This window comes from Nylanderia fulva, unplaced genomic scaffold (genome assembly GCF_048542155.1).
Source record: "Nylanderia fulva isolate GAGA-0341 unplaced genomic scaffold, ASM4854215v1 Scaffold32, whole genome shotgun sequence".
Classification (NCBI taxonomy): domain Eukaryota; kingdom Metazoa; phylum Arthropoda; class Insecta; order Hymenoptera; family Formicidae; genus Nylanderia; species Nylanderia fulva.
The window spans coordinates 1452279-1472350 of record NW_028190390.1 but is presented as its reverse complement, the minus strand read 5'-3'; the positions used below and the strand labels follow the sequence as shown (position 1 = coordinate 1472350).

The 20072-nt window shown below is 30.6% G+C and overlaps 3 protein-coding genes across 8 annotated transcripts in view; 2 read left to right on the top strand and 1 right to left on the bottom strand.

Annotated features, from left to right (window-relative positions):
• Positions 1-1864: 1864 nt before the first annotated feature.
• On the bottom strand, positions 1865-4363 carry LOC114939382 (uncharacterized). 5 transcript variants are annotated; one of them, XM_085484820.1, is made up of 3 exons: positions 4021-4363; positions 2473-3881; positions 2262-2353 (listed from the first exon to the last, which is right to left on the bottom strand). In XM_085484820.1, exons 1-3 carry the CDS (start codon positions 4073-4075, stop codon positions 2327-2329), a joined length of 1491 nt encoding a protein of 496 aa, XP_085340946.1. In that variant the 5' UTR covers positions 4076-4363; the 3' UTR covers positions 2262-2326. The 5 variants fall into 5 exon arrangements, with proteins under 5 accessions (XP_085340942.1, XP_029169506.2, XP_085340945.1 ...); XM_085484816.1 differs by having other exon boundaries at positions 1865-3881; XM_029313673.2 differs by having other exon boundaries at positions 1865-3872.
• A 110-nt stretch (positions 4364-4473) lies between these two features.
• On the top strand, positions 4474-10727 carry LOC114939383 (poly(A)-specific ribonuclease PARN). The gene is made up of 12 exons (XM_029313674.2): positions 4474-4664; positions 4771-4984; positions 5110-5388; positions 5460-5742; positions 6140-6261; positions 6406-6632; positions 6904-6973; positions 7132-7187; positions 7368-7454; positions 7537-7729; positions 10288-10370; positions 10453-10727. Exons 1-12 carry the CDS (start codon positions 4646-4648, stop codon positions 10539-10541), a joined length of 1722 nt encoding a protein of 573 aa, XP_029169507.1. The 5' UTR covers positions 4474-4645; the 3' UTR covers positions 10542-10727.
• A 69-nt stretch (positions 10728-10796) lies between these two features.
• LOC114939384 (uncharacterized) overlaps positions 10797-20072 on the top strand; it is a 55666-nt gene continuing 46390 nt past the window's right edge. Inside the window, exons 1-2 of one of the 2 annotated variants that reach the window (XM_029313675.2) lie at positions 10797-11209; positions 11700-11814. In XM_029313675.2, the coding sequence (XP_029169508.1) occupies positions 11704-11814 (111 nt within the window). In that variant the 5' untranslated portion in view covers positions 10797-11209; positions 11700-11703. Of the gene's footprint in view, positions 11210-11489; positions 11607-11699; positions 11815-20072 lie in introns of those variants that run through there. The other variant, XM_029313676.2, reaches the window with a different exon arrangement.

Below are 20072 nucleotides of genomic sequence, written 5' to 3'. Positions count from 1 at the left end.
ACATATATTTGACTTAAAAACTGATATATGTTGAATTAACAAACTAGTAATTTAGTTGAACGGTTCAAGTTAATCTTTTTTTTTCAGTGTACACATGTTTTTTTCACAAGTTTCTTAAATAAATATTTTTCTCTCATGTATATAAATATTAACATTCTTTCTTTTTCATTTTAAATATATTTGAAAAAGTTTTAATAAAACTGACAATTTCAGCTGTAAGAGATCATAATATCGCAACATATGTATATCCACATCTGGATAGAAGTCAATGTTAAAATTAATAATGCAAAACATATGTGAAGATGTGGTCAGAAACTTTCACACAAAGAAAGAGATAAAATGGATAAGAGAAAAAAGAGAGAATTTAAACTTTAATATATATTTATATATATTTAGACACGTTATAAAAAGTCCTTATAAAATAAATCTAACAATCGCGAGCTCCTCGTAAACATAAAAGATAATGGTTAAGCATAAAAAAAGCTAATATGCTGTATAATAATGCTATAACGCTATTACCGACAAAATGACATACATTTTTACACATAATCTTTATGTAGAGTGTATAATATACATATAAATGCATATAAGGTCAATTACACAATTTAAAAAAAAACAAAAAAGAGAATAATTATTTCTCGTAGTACTTTTACTTCAATAATGCTCAATATAATATTTCAGCTTTTATTACACTATATTACTTTTATTACACTAAATATGTTAGAACTTTCAATACTCAATAAGAATATCTTATGTCAATTATGATTAATAGATATTTATTGTTAAATAAATTTCGGAAAAATCGCAAACTTTTTCGATTATTGAGAATTTATAAATATTAATAAATGTTTGTAAAAATTTTTATACATGAAAACATTTATGCACATATTTAAAATTTATCAATTTTAATCAGATTCGTATTTAACAATTTTAAAATATTTTTAAGTTTAAATGTATACAAAAATTATTTGCTAAATCTCAAGGAAATTTAATTCGAAATGTTTCTCACAATAAACTCTATATTTATGAACTTTATAAATCATATTAATCAACGTAATAAATTCTTTTATGTAATAAAGTCCTTTCCCTGAAAGTCCTAACGATATTAATTTCGCGTATATTGCAACAAAATTTCTTCAATCATATATATATATATATACTATGTTGCGACATAAAGTATATTTCGAAATAACTCTTTTTTAAATTTTAATTGTAAAACTATTAAAATTGTGACGTGATGAATTTGGAGTCGTATTCAACATTTTAAAAAACTGTGGGAAATAATTACTGACTTTCTTGTGTTCGATAAAAAATTAATTTTTCGTAAACTATATATGTTATATATATATATATATATATATATATATATATATATATTTTACTTTTACTTCGTAATATAAATATATAGAAATTTCATTTGATTATATATACATCTATCACATCGCATGACAGTAAAATCTAATTACAAATTTTCGTAAAATTCTAAAATAATTCGTTTATATCTCGCAATTTTGATATATCAGTTTATAAGTGAAGAAGACTAATCCATTATTAGTTGGCAAAATCACATATACAGTTAAAATTAAGAAAATCAATATTCTAAAAAAATAATAGAAAATAAAAAATTGAAGTCATAAAAAAATTATACTTTTTTCTATTTTTGGAAACAAAATGCTTTGTTCTTATTCCTCTGTTATTTACAATCGTATAATACAAATATAATTTTCAATTTGATTAATTATTAAAAGCTACCGCGGTCGCGAAAATTGAGGAATAAAATTTGGACGTTTTTAAGAAACATGTATCCCTGAAATTCTATATATTTAAATATATAGTAAAGATATATAGTTAAATATATAGTATATACGTATATAGAGCTGAAATGTATTTTTTTTTACAAATTATAAATTATGTCGTTATAATTATAAATATATTTGTGCAACTCTTTTTTTTAAAATATTTTTGTACAATGTAACAATGATGATTACGATGAATAATGATAACAATATAACGATCACAGAACGGGAATATAGTTTCGTCGACGAAACGCTGTACAGTATTATATACTTAGTTAAGAGAATCGGTATAATATTACTTTTTCGGCACAATGAGTATACAGAGAATCAAGGCACTTCTTCACCTATTAACGTTATTCGTAATCTTCATTCCGGCGTACAGCTTCCTCTTCGCTTCGAGCTTCATCAGAGCCTGCTGCCTCTTCCTTTCGATCTCTTCCGGGGTGCATCGAGTCGGCTGCGAACCAGTCTTCGACACCTGTTTCGCGTCGTTATTCATATTACCGGTGGAATGGTGCCTAACAAAACGATCACCATCTCCTCCTTTTATTGTGCACCTGTTAACATCATCGGAGCCATTCGGACGCGTTTGATCCGCGCCGCGCATTAACGAAATTGTATGATTTTCCGCGACCTTACGGTCACCTGTTGCTGTAACAATCGGATTTGTACTTACGGAGCCACGCGTCACATTTCTACACGTTATCGTCGAGCTTTTGGCCGTCGAATTCAGGGCCAACGTGGATCTCGTCGCGTTCGATTTGTTCTGATTAAGGTAGTGATCGGAAAGACTCTTGGTCTTAAAGAACTTTTTATCAGTCGAGCTGGCGTTGGACACTTCGCCCTTCGTGGAGGGAAACTGAGGGTTTCCCTTCAGGGAATGGGCTTCCATTTTCAAGGGCGCGCGAGCCAGACGTTCGAAACTAGCTTCGAACTTCGTACTTTGGTTTCTACAAACTAAAGAATCGAACCTCCAGGATTTATCGTCGTCGATGCAGGCCGCTAAACAATCGTCGAAAGAATCGTCGGGAAAGTCGAATGATTTTGTAGCTTTAGTCTTCGACAACAACTTTTTATTGTCGCACGTGCTTCTGATGCTGGAATGTATCATGTTGCTGTTACTCTCACACAGTTTATACAGATTATTTTTATCCGTCCATTCTGTGATGTGTATACTAGAGTTTGAATTCCTGTTTGCTAACTTTGAGTATGTCTTCAATGTGTTATTCTTATATGTGTCGTTGTGGAAGAGATTTTCAGCTGATAATTCTTTAAAATTGTCATTGGAAGTAGATTGTACGGCATACTTATCGAATGCATTTTTAGTTGCATCAGGTTTCTCATACAATTCATCCTTCTTGATACTTGACTCTGAATGCGTAGAATTTCCTTTGTCCGCCACCGATTTCAGTTTCTCCTCTATCTCTTGAGTGCATCTAATCATATCATCGTCTATCGAATCATCGAATAAATCATCATATTTCGCTTCTTTCTTAATAATAGTATCGTTCTCTTCATGATCATTGATCTCTCCAATGCAATTCTGCTTATCTTCAATCGCTGGCACTTCTTCTTCGAAGTTTGTGTCTGCTAAGATCGGCACTTCTTCTTTTTCGACTTGATTATCTAAATGATTCTGATCATTGTGCTTTATAACACTCATTTTTTCCGTTAATGCTTGCAACTCAGCTGCAAATTGTCCAAAGTGTTCCCTGTTTTCCATATTAATGGTCTTTCTTTTGATCGGCTTGTACAATAAAGGCGAATCCGAGTTCCTTTTCTTCTGCAACAGCTTGGTCCCCTTAGGTGTCTCGCAGTGGAGATTTCGCTTTTTGTTTCTGCTCTCCGGAGTCTTGCTCAGGGAGTTCTGCCAATCCCACGCAACCTCATTACCACCCTCCTGCGTACATGGAGGCAAGACTGGACTCGAGTAAAGATCAGGCTCCAGCGACTCTTCAGCATTGTTTGTGCCTTGTCTGTTTGAAACTGGCGTGGCATGATTGGAGACTGCGGATTCGCCATACTTTTCAGAAGAGATGTCATTATTCTTATTGTTCTCATTTGCTGTCATATTTTCTGCAATTACTTATATACACTTCAATATATATAATATTATATATAATATATAAATATATATGAATTATATAGATGAATATATGATATATAAATTATATATATGAATATATATAATATATAGGAGATTAATATAATAAAAAAAAATTACCTTCTCTCGCATTCCAATGTTTCTTATCCCTCTGAAATCTTACACATCTCATCATCGGTCTTCCTTTCGAAATTTTTGTACAATTTTTAAATTTCACATCGAAAATGAAATCCCTGGAACTCGATATTACATCATCAATCCTAACCTGCGCCGTATGCAAAAAGACTGACAGGAAGTATTCTTAAACGAAATTTCTCGTAACAAATTTCAACGAACGTAGCTCGACGACAGTTCAATTCATTAATCGCATAAGCGTCTAATTAATTTCTCCTGTACATATTTAAGGAGCGGAAATGAGCTTCTTGCATTCGGCAGTAACTTGACATTTTACATAATAAAATAATGTTGCGATGGGGAGGGGATTTTGCGCATGCGCGAGAACCGCGCGCGCTGATTGATCACGGCAGAAATCTCCCAGATGCGACAGCCAATCGGAAAGCTCGCAAGCGGTAAATTCAGTAAAATCGCGGTTCGCACGTTTGTCTGTTTACATTTTACATTTTACATACGTCCGCGTGTGGGTTATATACGCGCGTGAGAATTTATATTTGACAAATCAAGTTCCAAGCACTAACTCTCGCGCGTGTGTGCATTAAATGTGCGCATAAATAAACGTCGAGAAATAATGGAAGTGACTTGCTTGAGTAAGTCGCAATTTTATTTGTTACAATTAAGCCTCGTCTCTTCGAATGAGTAAAATTTTCTTGTTTTTTTTTCTTAATTTTTCAATTTGCAACATTCCCTTTTCAGACTTTCTGGACGTGCTATCGGAGTTAGAGAGCGTTATCGAGAACGCTACTTTTCTCAGCATCGATGGCGAATTCACCGGTCTTAATTCGGGCCCGGATGCTGGTCCCTTCGACACGCCGGCTCAGTATTACTCTAAACTTCGAGCAGGATCGATGGATTTCCTGCTGGTACAGTTTGGGTTGTCTGTCTTCACATATGACTCGCAAACTGACAAGTGGGATATGATTTATTGATTATTTTAGATTTATTTATTTTGAATTGAAGGAATGCATAGTCTAAGAGAAAAAATTATAGATAGGAGTGGATTGAATTGATGAACGAATGTCTTTCTCTTTTCAGATATTCTCAGCGTTCTTATAATTTTTATGTGTTTCCCAAACCGATGAATCGTCAAGCACCAGATTGCAGATTTATGTGTCAGACATCCTCGATAGCCTTTCTGGCGAATCAAGACTTTGACTTCAACAAACTCTTTAAGTATGGCATACCGTATCTCAGTGCGAATGAGGAAGAGAAACTTATGAAACGTCTGGAGGAGAAACAAAAAGTCAAAGAAGAGAACAATCAAGACTTGATTCCTATATCGGACACTGATAAACCTCAGATAGAGGAAATATGGTAATTTGTCTTTTTCAATGTAACTAAAAAGATATATGACACTACAATTATAATCGTAATGTACATTTCAGTTCTAGAATAGAGGATTTTCTTGCTTCGGATGCAGAAGAAATAACGATAGACAAATGTAATGCTTTTATGAGAAGACTCGTATATCAAGAAGCTAGAGTTAGGTGGCCCAACAAAGTGAGAGTTGAAGGCAAAGTTGAAAATACTTGGCACTGTCTTTCTATACAGAAAACAGGCACTAAAGAGGAAGAGGAGGAAAAAGATAATCAAAAACGCGAGAAGGAGAAGTTGGAAGTAAAACAGGCTGTAGGACTCAGTTATCTTTTGAAGAAGATTGTAGAATCTGTAAGTATATGCATACACGTACACAGTATTATATCTGATTTAAGTAGATATGTGGAATTATTTTATAATTAATGAAAAAATTGTTCACATATAAAAGTTGTTTTACTTAGAAAGTGATGTTATATATGATTAATTTTTTACTTTTTTTACTAATAATTTTTCATATTTTTAATTGTTTATGAAATAATTCTACATCTTAAATCAGACATATTACATATCTATTTACAAAAAATTATTAGTATTGCACAATTTTTTTGGGAGGGAGGGAAAAATACAACTTTTTATATCTGCAACATTTTACATATTTCTTAAAAAGACAAAGATGCTTAAAAGAGATGTAAATTATGTATATAATATTTCTTTTGTAATTTTATTTAAACATATTTCTTTATTTCAGGAAAAGACGATAGTAGGTCACAACATGTTACTAGATCTGTGTCACATTGTACATCAATTTTTTACACAATTGCCGAATGATTATCTAGAATTCAAGACTTTGATTCATGGTTTATTTCCACGGTAAGATGCAAACATTTATATTCATCTATTACATCACAGAAAAAATGTTCTTTAAATATTATTTGATAGTTCTTAATAGTAAGAAATGGTATATGTGTGTGTGAAATTTAAATCGCAGGAACTTATCTTTTCTTCTTCTTTCAGTTTACTGGATACAAAAGTTATCTGCCAATCGCAGCAATTTAAAGAGCACGTAACATCGTCGAATTTGAGCGTATTATTAGACATTGTGAACAAATCTCCATTCTCTATTCCTGATGTAGAACCCGTGGAAGGACGTAGTTATTCAGTATTAACGGAAAAGTCACATGAAGCAGGATACGATGCGTACATTACTGGATTATGCTTTATTGCATTATCCAATTATCTTGGTCAGTAATTACGTCAGGTACAAATAACACGATTACGATGAGTAATATTTTCTTCGTCGATATTGTTGCTTATTTGCGAAAATAATCATCGTAAAAATAATCGTAATCAAGAAAGTAACATATTTTTTAGAGTAGAAAATATATGTTTCTTATACCACATGAGTAAATAAATGTATTACTCATAATATTTATGAATAATTGCTTTGTGTGCTTTTTTGACTTTTGTCAATAAATATATATTTTCTATAATATCTATTATATCTTTTTACAGGTACATTGCAGAAATCTGAAAATGCCACGGTACTAGCAAATTCTCCTTTGCTTAATCCTTTTCTCAATAAGTGAGTATTACATATATCTGGAAATTCTAATAATAATATATATGAAGTAAAAAAAATTCTTAATGTCTAATAATAATGTTTCATATTTTATTCTTAAAAATTTCATATTGCTTGTATTGATTATATACTTGAATTATCTTCTTTATTTTTTTCTGTAGACTTCCAATTGCAAGATTGAAAGACTTTCCATATGTGAATTTAGTAGGAAAAGATCGTAAGTATATCTCATTAAAAAAATTATATTAGAATATTTAATTGTGTATGTTTTCATTATTATTCAAATCAGAATTAATTATTTAAGTCAATAAAATCAAGAAGAGAGGAGTGAATATCTTTATAGTCTATCTGAATGAATAGTAATAATTAATAAATAATTTTCTTTCTTTTTTTTCAGCAAATCCTAGCAGAGAACACGTATTTCACATAACATTCCCTAAGGAGTGGAAACACACGGATATAAGTCAACTTTTCAGTCCATTTGGTGAGTTACGCTGATAATAAAATTGACGCGAAATACTCGCATCACAAACGATGTGTGTTTCTATAAAGACTTCTGTTTACAGGCGGTGGTTACGTTTCATGGTTATCGGATACGTCCGCATATATAGGTTTATATCGTCGCGATCAGGCCAGCGCGGTGATGCAGGGTTTAGCCAAGGAGAAAGTCTGCAAAGTACAAAAATATTCGACCCATCAGGCCTCTTTGCAAACCGACGTGTCTCTCGAGGACCGGAAACGCAAGTTGTCATCGCCTGAGTAAGTTACAAGATACAATTACATTTATACAGATTTTAAGTCTCCTGGATCCTCGCCGCGGCTATGTTAGATTGTGACGTCAGATGCGAGAAAGCTGAAAATTCTTAGATGGCATTGTTAAGTGAAAAGATATTTCGAAATGGCATCTGAGAATTTGTAGAGTGCGTTTTCTTGCAGCTGACGTCACAATTCCAACACAGGTGAGGAGCCAGGAGCCTCAATACAAAATGTTTGACACACGATGAATTATCGGGGCAGTTTAATTGAACAAACTTAAACATTTTTAAATTTGACTCTGCTTCTAAATTACTTTATCACTCGGTTGCAGTTAAGTTAACGCCCTCTAATGTTTAAAAAATATTAATTTATGCGGTAAATAAATGTGTGCATTTACGAAATGTACAGGTGTCTCGAAAATCGCACGTATTGGAACAAAAATGGATACAGTCTCTCGGTCGTAATTTATTTTCTGCCGCGAGCTATCACGCTCGGTGCGAGATATATTAAACGCACGGATGAATAATGCGTTATATAGCTCCAGTATGATCTTCTCAGGACGAAAAAGAGAGAGAAAGGGATAAGACCCTAGGCGGCCTCTCCTAGGATTTCCTGTACACGAGAAATTTGCATAGGGCTGTAAGACCTTGTTCTGAATTAATGCACGCGACGCTCGCTACAGGCCTATCTCGTCTCTTCTTGCTCTCCTCCTCCTTTTCCCTCTCTCCCCTTTCTGCTTCCCTTCCTACCTCTTCCTTTCTGGTCCGGTTTGTACCGCCGTCCTGCGAGTAACTGATATCTTTTTATGGAAATTGCATTAAACGATGCGAGTCCGAGTCGTTTAATACTTTTTTTTATTTATATTTCTGTTCCATTTAATTATTTCACTTTGATTCCATTTAATTTACTCATTGATTTTATATATAAGAAATTACATATAATTATATACAGTTATTATTAAAAGTATTATTAATATTTAAAATATTTTATCTAATATATTATCATTAATATATTACTAATTATTATTAATATAAAAAAACTTTAGTTGAGTCGCAAAGTTATTTCTATTTTTTTTTAAATTTCTGATCAACACAAAAATCATTAAACAATATTTATTTAATATTTAATATTTGAAAATTAATAAAAAGTTTGAAAGGATATCAGTTACTAAAATTGTAGGATTTTCTGAAAAAATAGCGTTATAGCTTTTAAATAGCAGTAAGTAGTTAATCGTGTGTTTAAAGCGGCGCTTATGAGAGAAAATCTTGAACGAGATAACTATGTGGCCGAAGTGATCAATATACCCAGGCACATGTTCCAATCAGTTGTCGTTAGTCTCTTCGTCCACTGAACACGGTACATATTTTTTTATTTTTTATTTTTCTAACCGACTTACATCGCGACCGCATTATATGTTACAACGTTGCTCGGTCACGTCGGATAACACGATATTAATGAATCACCCGTGTGTGCTCGTGTAATTACCGAGCTCGTAAATTCTCCCTGCTATGTGTCGCATGCGTTTTCATGTGATACGAATGTCGGATGATAAGGAACTGTGTATATGATCACTTGAGACAAATGATATTTCTAGAAATAACAGAACCTCATTTTAATCTCAAAATTTATATTACACTGATTTAAATTGATAACGTTAAATTTATTATTTTAATAATTCATAAATTTATCTTATATTTACGTGTGTTAAAATCTTATTAAATAACATATAAGTAAATTATATTATTTTTTATATTATAATAAACTCTGCAGTTTTTTATCATTTTTAATAATACAATTTTTATAAAATTAAAGAATTAATAAAAATTATTTTCAAAATATATATTTAAAAAAAATTTTTTATATATGTATATATAAAAATGTTATTAAATAACAAATTATAATAAACTATTATTTGTAATATTACAATAAACTATAATTTTTAATATTAAAATTTATTTAGAAAAATTGAATATTAAATAAATTATTTAAATCAAACTAAAAAAATAAAAATATAAAACTTTGTTAAAACAGATATATTAGACTCCCTTTTTAAATCACTTCCAAAAAGGAAAGCTGTTTAAAGTATACATTATTCTTTAGTTCCCCAATTGAGGAATAAAATACGTTTAAACTCGAGAGAAGCGAAATAAATGAAAATTTAATGAGGAATGGAAATCTTTGGTATCTCGACGAGAGCGTAATCGGGAAATGGAGAGCCTTCGATCGGTTTTGCATTATTGACACCGTCATACGTTATTCTCCAAAGGAAATTTACTCGCGCGTGTCCGAGTTTACGGAACTGTCTCGCGACTTATGAATATGCAGCATCTCGTCTGTGCACACGTGTATACACGTGTGTAAACTCGTTAAATATAGAAGCAATCGCATTGAAAAAAGCTCCCAGGATAGTCCCCGTGAATATATTAGAGCTAAGTTTGTCGCGCGCGTCGACAGATGGCATCTACAAATTAATTCATCGTGTGCGAAACGAGTTTTATTACATATTTACATTTCATGAAATTTATTTCCTGTGATATAAACAAATTATTTCTTTTTTCTAGAAACGTGGCCGTGAAAGATAATGAAAAATCGACCACTAACGGAGCGAATACGCCCGAAGATGAAGGATGGAAGGTTGCCACTGGTTGGTGTTCATTCTTTATTTTTTTATTTTTATATTCATTAAATATTCCTGACTCTCGTTTTAATATAATGTCGCATAAAAGGTAAAAGACGCAAGAAACGCAAGGATCAAGCGGTGGCAGGCGGCACAACCGACAAAAAGGCTTTCACAGAGGATAATTCTTGGAATTAGTTGCAGGAGCATTTTCGATATACACAAAAATTTTTAAAACCGACGAGATGTGTAGAATAAAAAAAAACATTTTTTTTTTCACTCTAAAGATCTTGGCGTTGATAAACCCAAAACTACCCGTGTGTGTATCATGGAATTATTTATAAATAAAAAAAGATACTAATAAATCATTTATTTCTCTGATAACGTATTGAGCACATGTACACTTTTGTCTATATTGATATATCTACTACACATTTCTTGTTACATTCATAGTCGAATGAGCAAATTTGGTCTATAAAACGTATACCTAGTTCACAATTGTTTGTGGATTCCGCTAAATTTCTTTTCATCTCATTCCATTCCTTATTTTTCCCATTACAAAATCTAACAATTACAAAAACTGTGTTATACTTATGGTATAAATTTTCACAGATATATATGTACAGTAATTATTCCTTGAATTTGTATTTTTCTTCAGTTTACAAAACGATCTCATTGGTTTCGTAGTTCAACCTTGCGATATTATATGTTGTAACATTTTAACTGGTGATTTTAAATAATGTATTGACAGTTTTTCAACTAGCGTTTGGCCCAGTTAGTATTCAACAATACATACGTTTTTGTTAAGACGCTTCAGTACATAAACAGAATCAATGTGGTGTGCGTCGTTCGATCAAAGTCATAAGGTATGTGATATCTTGAAAAATAGAATATAGTGTGACGCCGTGTATGCAAAAATAAAATATTGTAAAGCGAGTTGTGTTAGACATTTTTAGTCTAGAATTTTATTTTCCGCGCGTAAGAAAATCTGTTGGTTAAATGTAAAATATCGTTTCTTAAAAACCTGAGTTCTTCAATTATAATAAAAAAATGTCTGAAATTAACTTAAGTTTTAGAGATGTAATTTTGTAAGAATTTATTAATTAATAGCTTTGTGCGAATTATATTAAATTCATTAAACTATTTTGTACTAAACTATTAACTTACAAATAATTATATCAGTAGATAATAAATGAGTGTTGTATAAAAAAAGATTAATACACATGAGTCGACACATATTTTTCCGGGAATTCAGTATCCATTGTAATATTATTTTTTTATATTTTATTTGAACTAAAAGTTGAACAATGCAATTGGTAACATAGATTCGTTTTATTTTTATAATTATATTTCTAGAAAGATGAGTAGAGTGCTGGATTTCGAAGAGCAGAATCATGACGCACCCAGCGATACCCCTTTGCGTGGATATCAGCCGAGATTTCGCAGAACTGAACTGAATAATGCAAAACCGGTGAGTCCAATAATACCATCCTTCCTCGAAAATCCTCCCTCCAGACTGATGCGATGCGTTGGACTCCTTTGGGATTTCCAAGGGCATTGCGTTCATTCTTTATCGAGGCACATGCCGCATAGAAACCCCAAAGCTGCCTCAACAAATTAGTCTGCGTTTCATATTTTGCTATCAAAAAATATTTGTATCAGTATTTTAAATGTATTTAATTTTCCAATAATTTTCTAACAAATTATTATGATTAAAGCAAAGTATAAAAATTAAAGTACAATTTTAAATTACATTTAAAAAGCGATGTACAATTTTAATCATCTCTAATTGGTATAACGATGATAATAATAATTGGATTTATCTCGAGCTTCCTCATTTTTTCAAAGTGTGCAATTACGATTTCGCCAGTTTTAATAATCCGTCACTGTTAATAAATTCGCAATCTGTTGATTCAAAGTGATTTAAATCTGATTTTTATTTCGGAAAAGTAACTTCGATTTTATTTTGGAGAAATAGAGTTTGAAAAAATCGACAAACCCGAGCAGGACGATTAGGAAACGCGGGGATTAACGGTTAATAATTGCTGCGTGGATTATTAATTATGATCAAATTTTATTGTATAGGTCAGTATTTTACCTTTGATCTGTAATCGCTGTAAGTGATCGATTATATATACATATAATGATTAAACGTACATATAATAGGAAAGGGATGATTGAATCAAAAAATACTAGATTTTTAATTAATTATTTCATTATTTAAAAATCATATGATTTTTTCTTCTCTGATATATTTATGTGTACTTTAAAATAAATATTTAGAATATAAAAGTCAAGAAGACTCTTAATGCCATTATTTTTACTTTTTTGAAAATTTTATAATAAATAATATTTATGTAATTTTAATAATATTTATATAATTAATCAATAATATTTATATAATTTCTATATTATATATATAAATAATATTTATATAATAATATAAATTTATATAAAAACCTTTAATTATATTACTTACCTTAAGGATTATTATTTGTTTGATAAATTTATATATTATATATATTATGTATTTATATATTATATATAAATAATATTTATATAATATTTATATAAATTGTATATATAAAATTTTCGAAAAAAGTAAAAATAATGGCATTATAAGAGCCTCCTTAACTTTTATATTCTACATTTCGTTACATCATTTATTCAGAGTTTTATTAAATTAATGTTTTCTAAATGAAGATAGATACAGAGTGCGCGGCACTCTTCAAAGACAAATGATTCGTATGACTGCAAAAATTCAAAATGGATATCTCTTTCTCAATTATGACACTCTCATTCCCAAGACGCGACACGTGACACGAGGGAGAGCGACTTTAATAGCCTATAGAGGCGAACGTATATTTATTACATAATTAAAAGGCTTATAAGTTACCGTTGTTCATCTCTTTCTTCCTCTCGGAGAGAGATGGATGCCTCGCTTTAAAAGTAAATCGAATATCCCCGTCAACGTTTCCTCTCGTTACATTGTCCCCGCTTAAGCCGGGAATAACTTGGGACTTAGCAGGCCAGTAGGATTTAAATGCAGCCACCACAGGACCACTAAGGCCCAAATCATCCCCAACATTTCCCGTTCTTATACGTTCTCCCCATGCGAAACGTGGTATCTGAAAAAATATTCCAAAAGCGATTATTTTGGGCTACTCGCAAAATATTTTTAGGCTTTTATTACATTTTTTCATATCATTTTAATTAATCAAAATTATACACATATTTATATATATAATTTATAATTATATTTTATAATTATACAATTAATAGAAATTATAATTATGGAAATTAATTATATATATATATATATATATATATATATATATAATATAAAATAAAAATATATAATATATAAAAAATATATTTAATTTGATTTTTTAAATTCTACTTATTTAATCTTAAATAATAAGTCGAACAATTTCAATACTTCTCAATTGTCACATTCTGTAAGTACATACATATACATGATAAAATGACAATTAAGAAATATTGAAACTATTTGACTGATATTTAAGATCAAATGGATAGAATGAAAAAATCAAATTGTTTTAAATATAAGAAATCTATCGATTTTATTAACGTACAGTACAAAAATTATATGAAATAATTTGATATAACTATAACTAAATTTTGTATTTAAAAAAAAAAGTTGAAAAAGTAGTAGAAAGCAAAATTTAATTATTAAATTGTTTTATATAATTTCGGTACCGCGTGCTAATAAAATTGGCAGGTTGTTTATAAACCGGTTCTTTCAAAACCATTTAATTATTTTCGATTTCGGCCATTTACTTTCAAATAATAGCCGAATAATTTCAGCAACTTTATAATTATCACCCATCATTTTATACGCACACATATACATACTATATACATCTACATGCACACAATATGTCTTTATTTTATATACCAGATGTCCGAAAACAACCAGATGTTTTTTTTAATAACAGATTCTTTGGATTTTTAGATGATTTTTTACAAAAACGTCGTTTTTATTTTTTCTTTCTTATATTTTGTTAATTTTAAATTGAAATTTTATTAAAGTCTACTTGAAATTAACTGAAAAATATAGTTTTGTTAATATTGTAATAACTAAAATTTTTTAACAAAATTTTATTTGCAGGAGAGAAGAGCTTTTCTTTTTCTCTGACTTTTTAAAAACTCGAAAATTCTTGATACCTCGATATTTTCGTTGAGAAAAAAATCATCTCGAAATTGACCAGGGAATCTGTTATTAAAAGAACATCAAGAACAGGCAGTTTTGAGACTCTGTATATACACAATATAATTATATAATTATGTAGAATTATTATTTCAAATTTTATAACATTTATTTGAAAATTATTTAATACCATATTTATATTATATTATTAATTTTTTTATATAAATATGTATACACAGTGGAAAAAATTTGTTAACTCGACTAAACCTCTCAACTAAATTCTTATTTTCTTTTAATTGAACATGTAGTAAAATATTTAAGTAAAAATATATGTTTTGTTAGATTTAATGTTATATTTAATTTAAATATTTTTATATATTTAATTAACAAAATAATATTTATTTGAAAGGTTTGGTCAAGTTAACAAATTTTTTAAATGCATATATATATACTTAATTACATTTTTTATTAATTAATTAATTAATATTTAATATACAGTATTGCAGAACATTTAATACACATATATGTTAGGTATATAATTTTTCTAAGCACCTATAAAATTATCTTGAGAAATCTTCAGAGTGAAAAATCGAACCGTTCTTTTTTTTTAACGCGATCTTTTTTTTCACTTCCACGAAGCGCGACGTTTTTGCTGATTTACTAGTATTCAAATATGTCGGAAGCGTTTAATAACCGTCTGTCGACCCCGAGATTCTGTTCGCCTCATTCATTACGTTAAGTACCAGAAGTGCACCTAGTCATCCTCAGTGATTTTATGCACGCCACAAAATAACGGGTGTGCCGGAAGCCGCGTTGTCGAGAAAACGAGATAAAAAGTGTCTGTGTAAAGATGCACGCGAGATATTCGCGATCGTTTGTGTATAAGTTTATATAATAAAATGAAACAAAGTACCTATTTCTAAAAAATATCCACGAACTTTTATACATTTCTGCGTGTCAATTAAAAAAATTATTTTACATGCATTTTCTGAAATTTTTGTTCTACTTATAATTTAATATACTTATACTTATAATTTAATATTATATACTTTATTATACTTGAATTATTTGTACTTATTATTTATACTTTATTATTATACTTTATAATTTAATATTATATCCTTCATTATTATATATATACTTTATTATTATATACTTATATATATAATTTAATATAGTTTAATTTTATTAAATATTTTAATTATATATTTATTTAGAAATTTATGGTTCATTATTTTTATATTATAAATTCATTTATTATGATATATTAAATAATTGTCATCTATTCAGCTGTATTTCTATATTTCACTTGAATTATATTTATATAAATTGAAATCGCTCGATACACAAGAAAGAGATAAAAGAAACAAAAGCCAGACACCTCTTGTTATTGAGTAAATCATATATTGTGTTTAAAGTCCCTGTATGTAAAAGTTTTAATTAAAATTTTAAATTGAAACATGTTAGTCCACATAAAATTATTATACTATAATTAAGAGAAGGGATCTAAAAATGTTTAAGCATTCACAAAAATCTACAAAAATTTTGATCTTAAATTGGATATTCGAAATATTGACAGATTGATTAATGCTTTTATGCACTTCCGATTTATATTAATAAATTCACACAATTTATTTAAAAAAAATTTATTCTGAAAAATACTTGAGACGCTGTAATTAAGTAAATTATTTCAATATTCTAATGAGCACAATTAAAGCAAGCTTGATGCTTTCTGCCATTCTGTGGCCTAAATTTGTGGCACAGTTTATTCTCAACCTTTCTGTCAACGCATAATTTTTCCTTCATCAATGTATGAGTACTGAGTTTTCATATTGTAATTATGACAATTTTTTTATTTATAACAATTGTTGAACATCTTTCCCATTATACTTTACAAGGTTTCCTAATTAATATAAAGATCCTTTGTATTTCGTTTCTGGCGGGAAAAATTCCAATACACATTTCTGACATTTTGACGTTTGGAGTTCATTGACAGGAGGATTAAAAATGAATCAAGCTTCTTTTTTAGAATTAGAAAATGTATTCGAGATAAAAAAACACTCGAGTTAAAAAATTATACTTTACGAGGTTTCCTAATTAATATAAAGATCCTTTGTATTTCGTTTCCGGCGGGAAAAATTCCAATACACATTTTTGACATTTTGACGTTTGGAGTTCATTGACAGGAGGATTAAAAATGAATCAAGCTTCTTTTTTAGAATTAGAAAATATATTCGAGATAAAAAAACACTCGAGTTAAAAAAAGTGCGATTAAAAGCCATGAATGAATGTCAAACGGTCAATTTCTGTCTATCACTTATCCCGCGCATCTGCCGCGATCGAATTCCGAAGTCAGTGTGTAAATGGGACGAGCAGATCGATGTCAGTTCGCATTCCCTGACGGATAATAATCGGCGCGTGGGTGTCGCGGCCAAATAAAAAGGGTCGCGCGCGCATAATAATATATGTCCGACTATGCTAGTCCTAGGCTCACTCTCGCGCATTTACAATTCAATTTACACGCGTTCTACAGGATGAGCGGCTTCAGAAACCGGAATTGGTATCCGGCGGAATCGCCATTCTCGAGGGAATACAAGCTGACGTTGTTGCAATTGATTATATTATCTGTGGTAATAGAGGTTTCGATTTAATAAGCGACAACCCTAAGCGCGAAGTGGTGTTCAATAAGCCACGAGTCCATTGGGACGTTCTTTGACGTTTGATAAGGGAAAGAAAATTGTGAATTACACAGGTCTGAATAATGGAGGATTTTAAGACATGTTTGTGAGCAGACCAAGTAGTTTTGTAGGTAATTTTGTGCATTGAATCTGACTTCGGAATTTATCATCATGTTTAAGTTTAAGTGTCAAAAATTGTTTTGGCCACTTATTTTAGAGACGCCAAATTATTTTTGAATATTTCTGATAATGTCATCGCATATAATAGTTGTCTTTCCCTTTAAAATCCATTTTTAATCGACCTCGTAAGCCGTTTTGATCTCGAGATATATTTTAAAGATATTAAAATTACAAATGCATATTATTTATTGTTTTTTGGGGTTTGGACATTATCAAAAATATTCAAAAAATTTGATGTCTAGAATAAACGCATATGTAAAATTGATCAAAATCGTCATTTTTAATTTCACACATTTAATTCCATTTATTTTAGAAATCTGACGCGATGGACAAATTGAGGCCGGATTCAGCGCACAAAATTATATAAAAAAATCACTGTCAAATTTCAAACGTCAAAACCATGTAGGCCTATGCTATATATATATAGGCATCATTTATGATGATGATGAATCATCATCGTTATAGGTCTAAGTGAGAATATCACGGATCAATGTTCTCTTAACCCTTCTATCCATGAAAGAAGGGGTATCCAGGTACTTAGAGCAACTTTAAATATTAAAAATACGTGCTGGAATTTTTTTTTACCCGAAACAAAATACAAAGAAACTTTGTGTTAATTCGGAAATTTCCTAAAATACAACAAAAAAGAATTGTAAAATTGTTGCAATTACAATGTTCGAAGATGCATAGTTGAATATCCAGGTACTCATACATTGATGGAATGGTGAAAAAATTATTGCATTGAAGGGTTAAGAATATAAGTCGTACCACAAACAATCCCGCACAATCTTTATAGAAATTGAATTTCGATGAAATTGATTAATTTTGTCATATGTTGTAATTTATGTGTATTTACTAAACAAAAGATATAATAGCCTCAAAGTCTAAATAATAAAGTTACCGAGCTAGTTTTCATGTTTGACTAGCTGTAAATCAGTAACTGTTATTATTTAGCTTCAAGCCTATTACATTTTTGTTCAGCAGATGAACTACAACATGTGAGAAAACCAGTTAATTCAGTTTCATCTAGGATTTTATATAGATTCAAAAACTATATCAAATTGAAAGTTCCTATATAAAATTGAATCTTAGTAAGCTAATTTTCTCGTATGTTGCTTATAATCTACTGAACAAAAAATGTAATAGATTTAAAACTAATAGATAGTAATAGGATAATTATTGATTTACAGCTAATCAAACGCGAAAACTTTGGGCTTTGCGATTTGTAATTTAGTAACTGTCCATTATATTTAGCTTTGAAGCTATTACACCTTTTATTCGGAAAATCACATTTATGAAGGAACTAGAACAAATTTCACCGAAATCCAATTTCCGTAAGGATTGTGGGATCCTTTAGATCACAAAATGTAATAGATTTAAAACTAGTAAAATAATTACTGATTTATAGCTAATCAAACACGAAAAATTTGGGTTTTGCGAGTTGTTTCACTGGCTGCAACTTAGTAATCGTCCATTATCTAGCTCTAAAGCTATTACACCTTTTATTCAGCAAGTCACAAGCTACAATATATGAAAGAACTAGAACCAATTTCACCGAAATCCAATTTCTATAAGGATTTTAGGGTCCTTTAGATCACAAAATGTAAGAGGTTTAAAACTAGTAGGATAATTATTGATTTACAGTTATTCAAACACGAAAAATTTGGGTTTTGCGAGTTATTTCACCGGCTGCAACTCAGTAATCGTCCATTATCTAGCTCTAAAGCTATTACACCTTTTATTCAGCAAGTCACAAGCTACAATATATGAAAGAACTAGAACCAATTTCACCGAAATCCAATTTCTATAAGTATTTTAGGATCCTTTAGATCACAAAACGTAATAGGTTTAAAACTAGTAGGATAATTACTGATTTACAGCTAGTCAAACACGAAAAATTTGGGTTTTGCGAGTTATTTCACCGGCTGCAACTCAGTAATCGTCCATTATCTAGTTCTAAAGCTATTACACCTTTTATTCAGCAAGTCACAAGCTACAATATATGAAAGAACTAGAACCAATTTCACCGAAATCCAATTTCTATAAGGATTTTAGGGTCCTTTAGATCACAAAACGTAATAGGTTTAAAACTATTAGGATAATTACTGATTTACAGCTAGGCAAACACGAAAAATTTGGGTTTTGCGAGTTGTTTCACCGGCTGCAACTCAGTAATCGTCCATTATCTAGTTCTAAAGCTATTACACCTTTTATTCAGCAAGTCACAGGTTGCAACATACGAAAGAACTAGAACCAATTCCACCGAAATCCAATTTCCATAAGAACTATGGGATCCTTTAGGCCACAAAATGGCGGAAAGCAGCAAGCTCGCTTTTTAATTGCGTCCATCATACGAAACGATTCACTTTTAAGCATCTTAAGGACTATCTTTCAGGACAAATGACCTTCGACCAGTTTCCGATGCGTTCGTCGCGTCTCTGTACTCACTCTCTCCTCTCCTCTCCACTTCCGGCTGCGCCGTGGCGCGTGCACGTGCGATGCATCGACGTGCTCCTGCGTCTTGTACGCAGGTGCGAGGCGCGCATCGGCGAGCTTTCATTTCGTCGTCGTTGCTCGACACGCTCGACGTTCCCGCGACGTCGCGCGAGATGAAGGAAGAAGAACCCGCCGCGGAAGTGAGGTGGGGGGAAGAAACTTGCGAATACATACATATATATATATATATATATATATACACAC

What these genes read in the sequence shown, in the direction of transcription:
- LOC114939382 (XM_085484816.1), bottom strand. Translation starts at nt 4,075, where the DNA reads ATGATGAGATGTGTAAGATTTCAGAGGGATAAGAAACATTGGAATGCG. An exon ending in ACATTGGAATGCGAGAGAAG is followed by an intron (nt 3,882 to 4,020) that starts GTAATTTTTTTT and finishes AGTGTATATAAG; the next exon opens with TAATTGCAGAAAATATGACA.
- LOC114939383 (XM_029313674.2), top strand. An exon ending in TCAACTTTTCAGTCCATTTG is followed by an intron (nt 7,455 to 7,536) that starts GTGAGTTACGCT and finishes TTCTGTTTACAG; the next exon opens with GCGGTGGTTACGTTTCATGG. An exon ending in CGCAAGTTGTCATCGCCTGA is followed by an intron (nt 7,730 to 10,287) that starts GTAAGTTACAAG and finishes TCTTTTTTCTAG; the next exon opens with AAACGTGGCCGTGAAAGATA.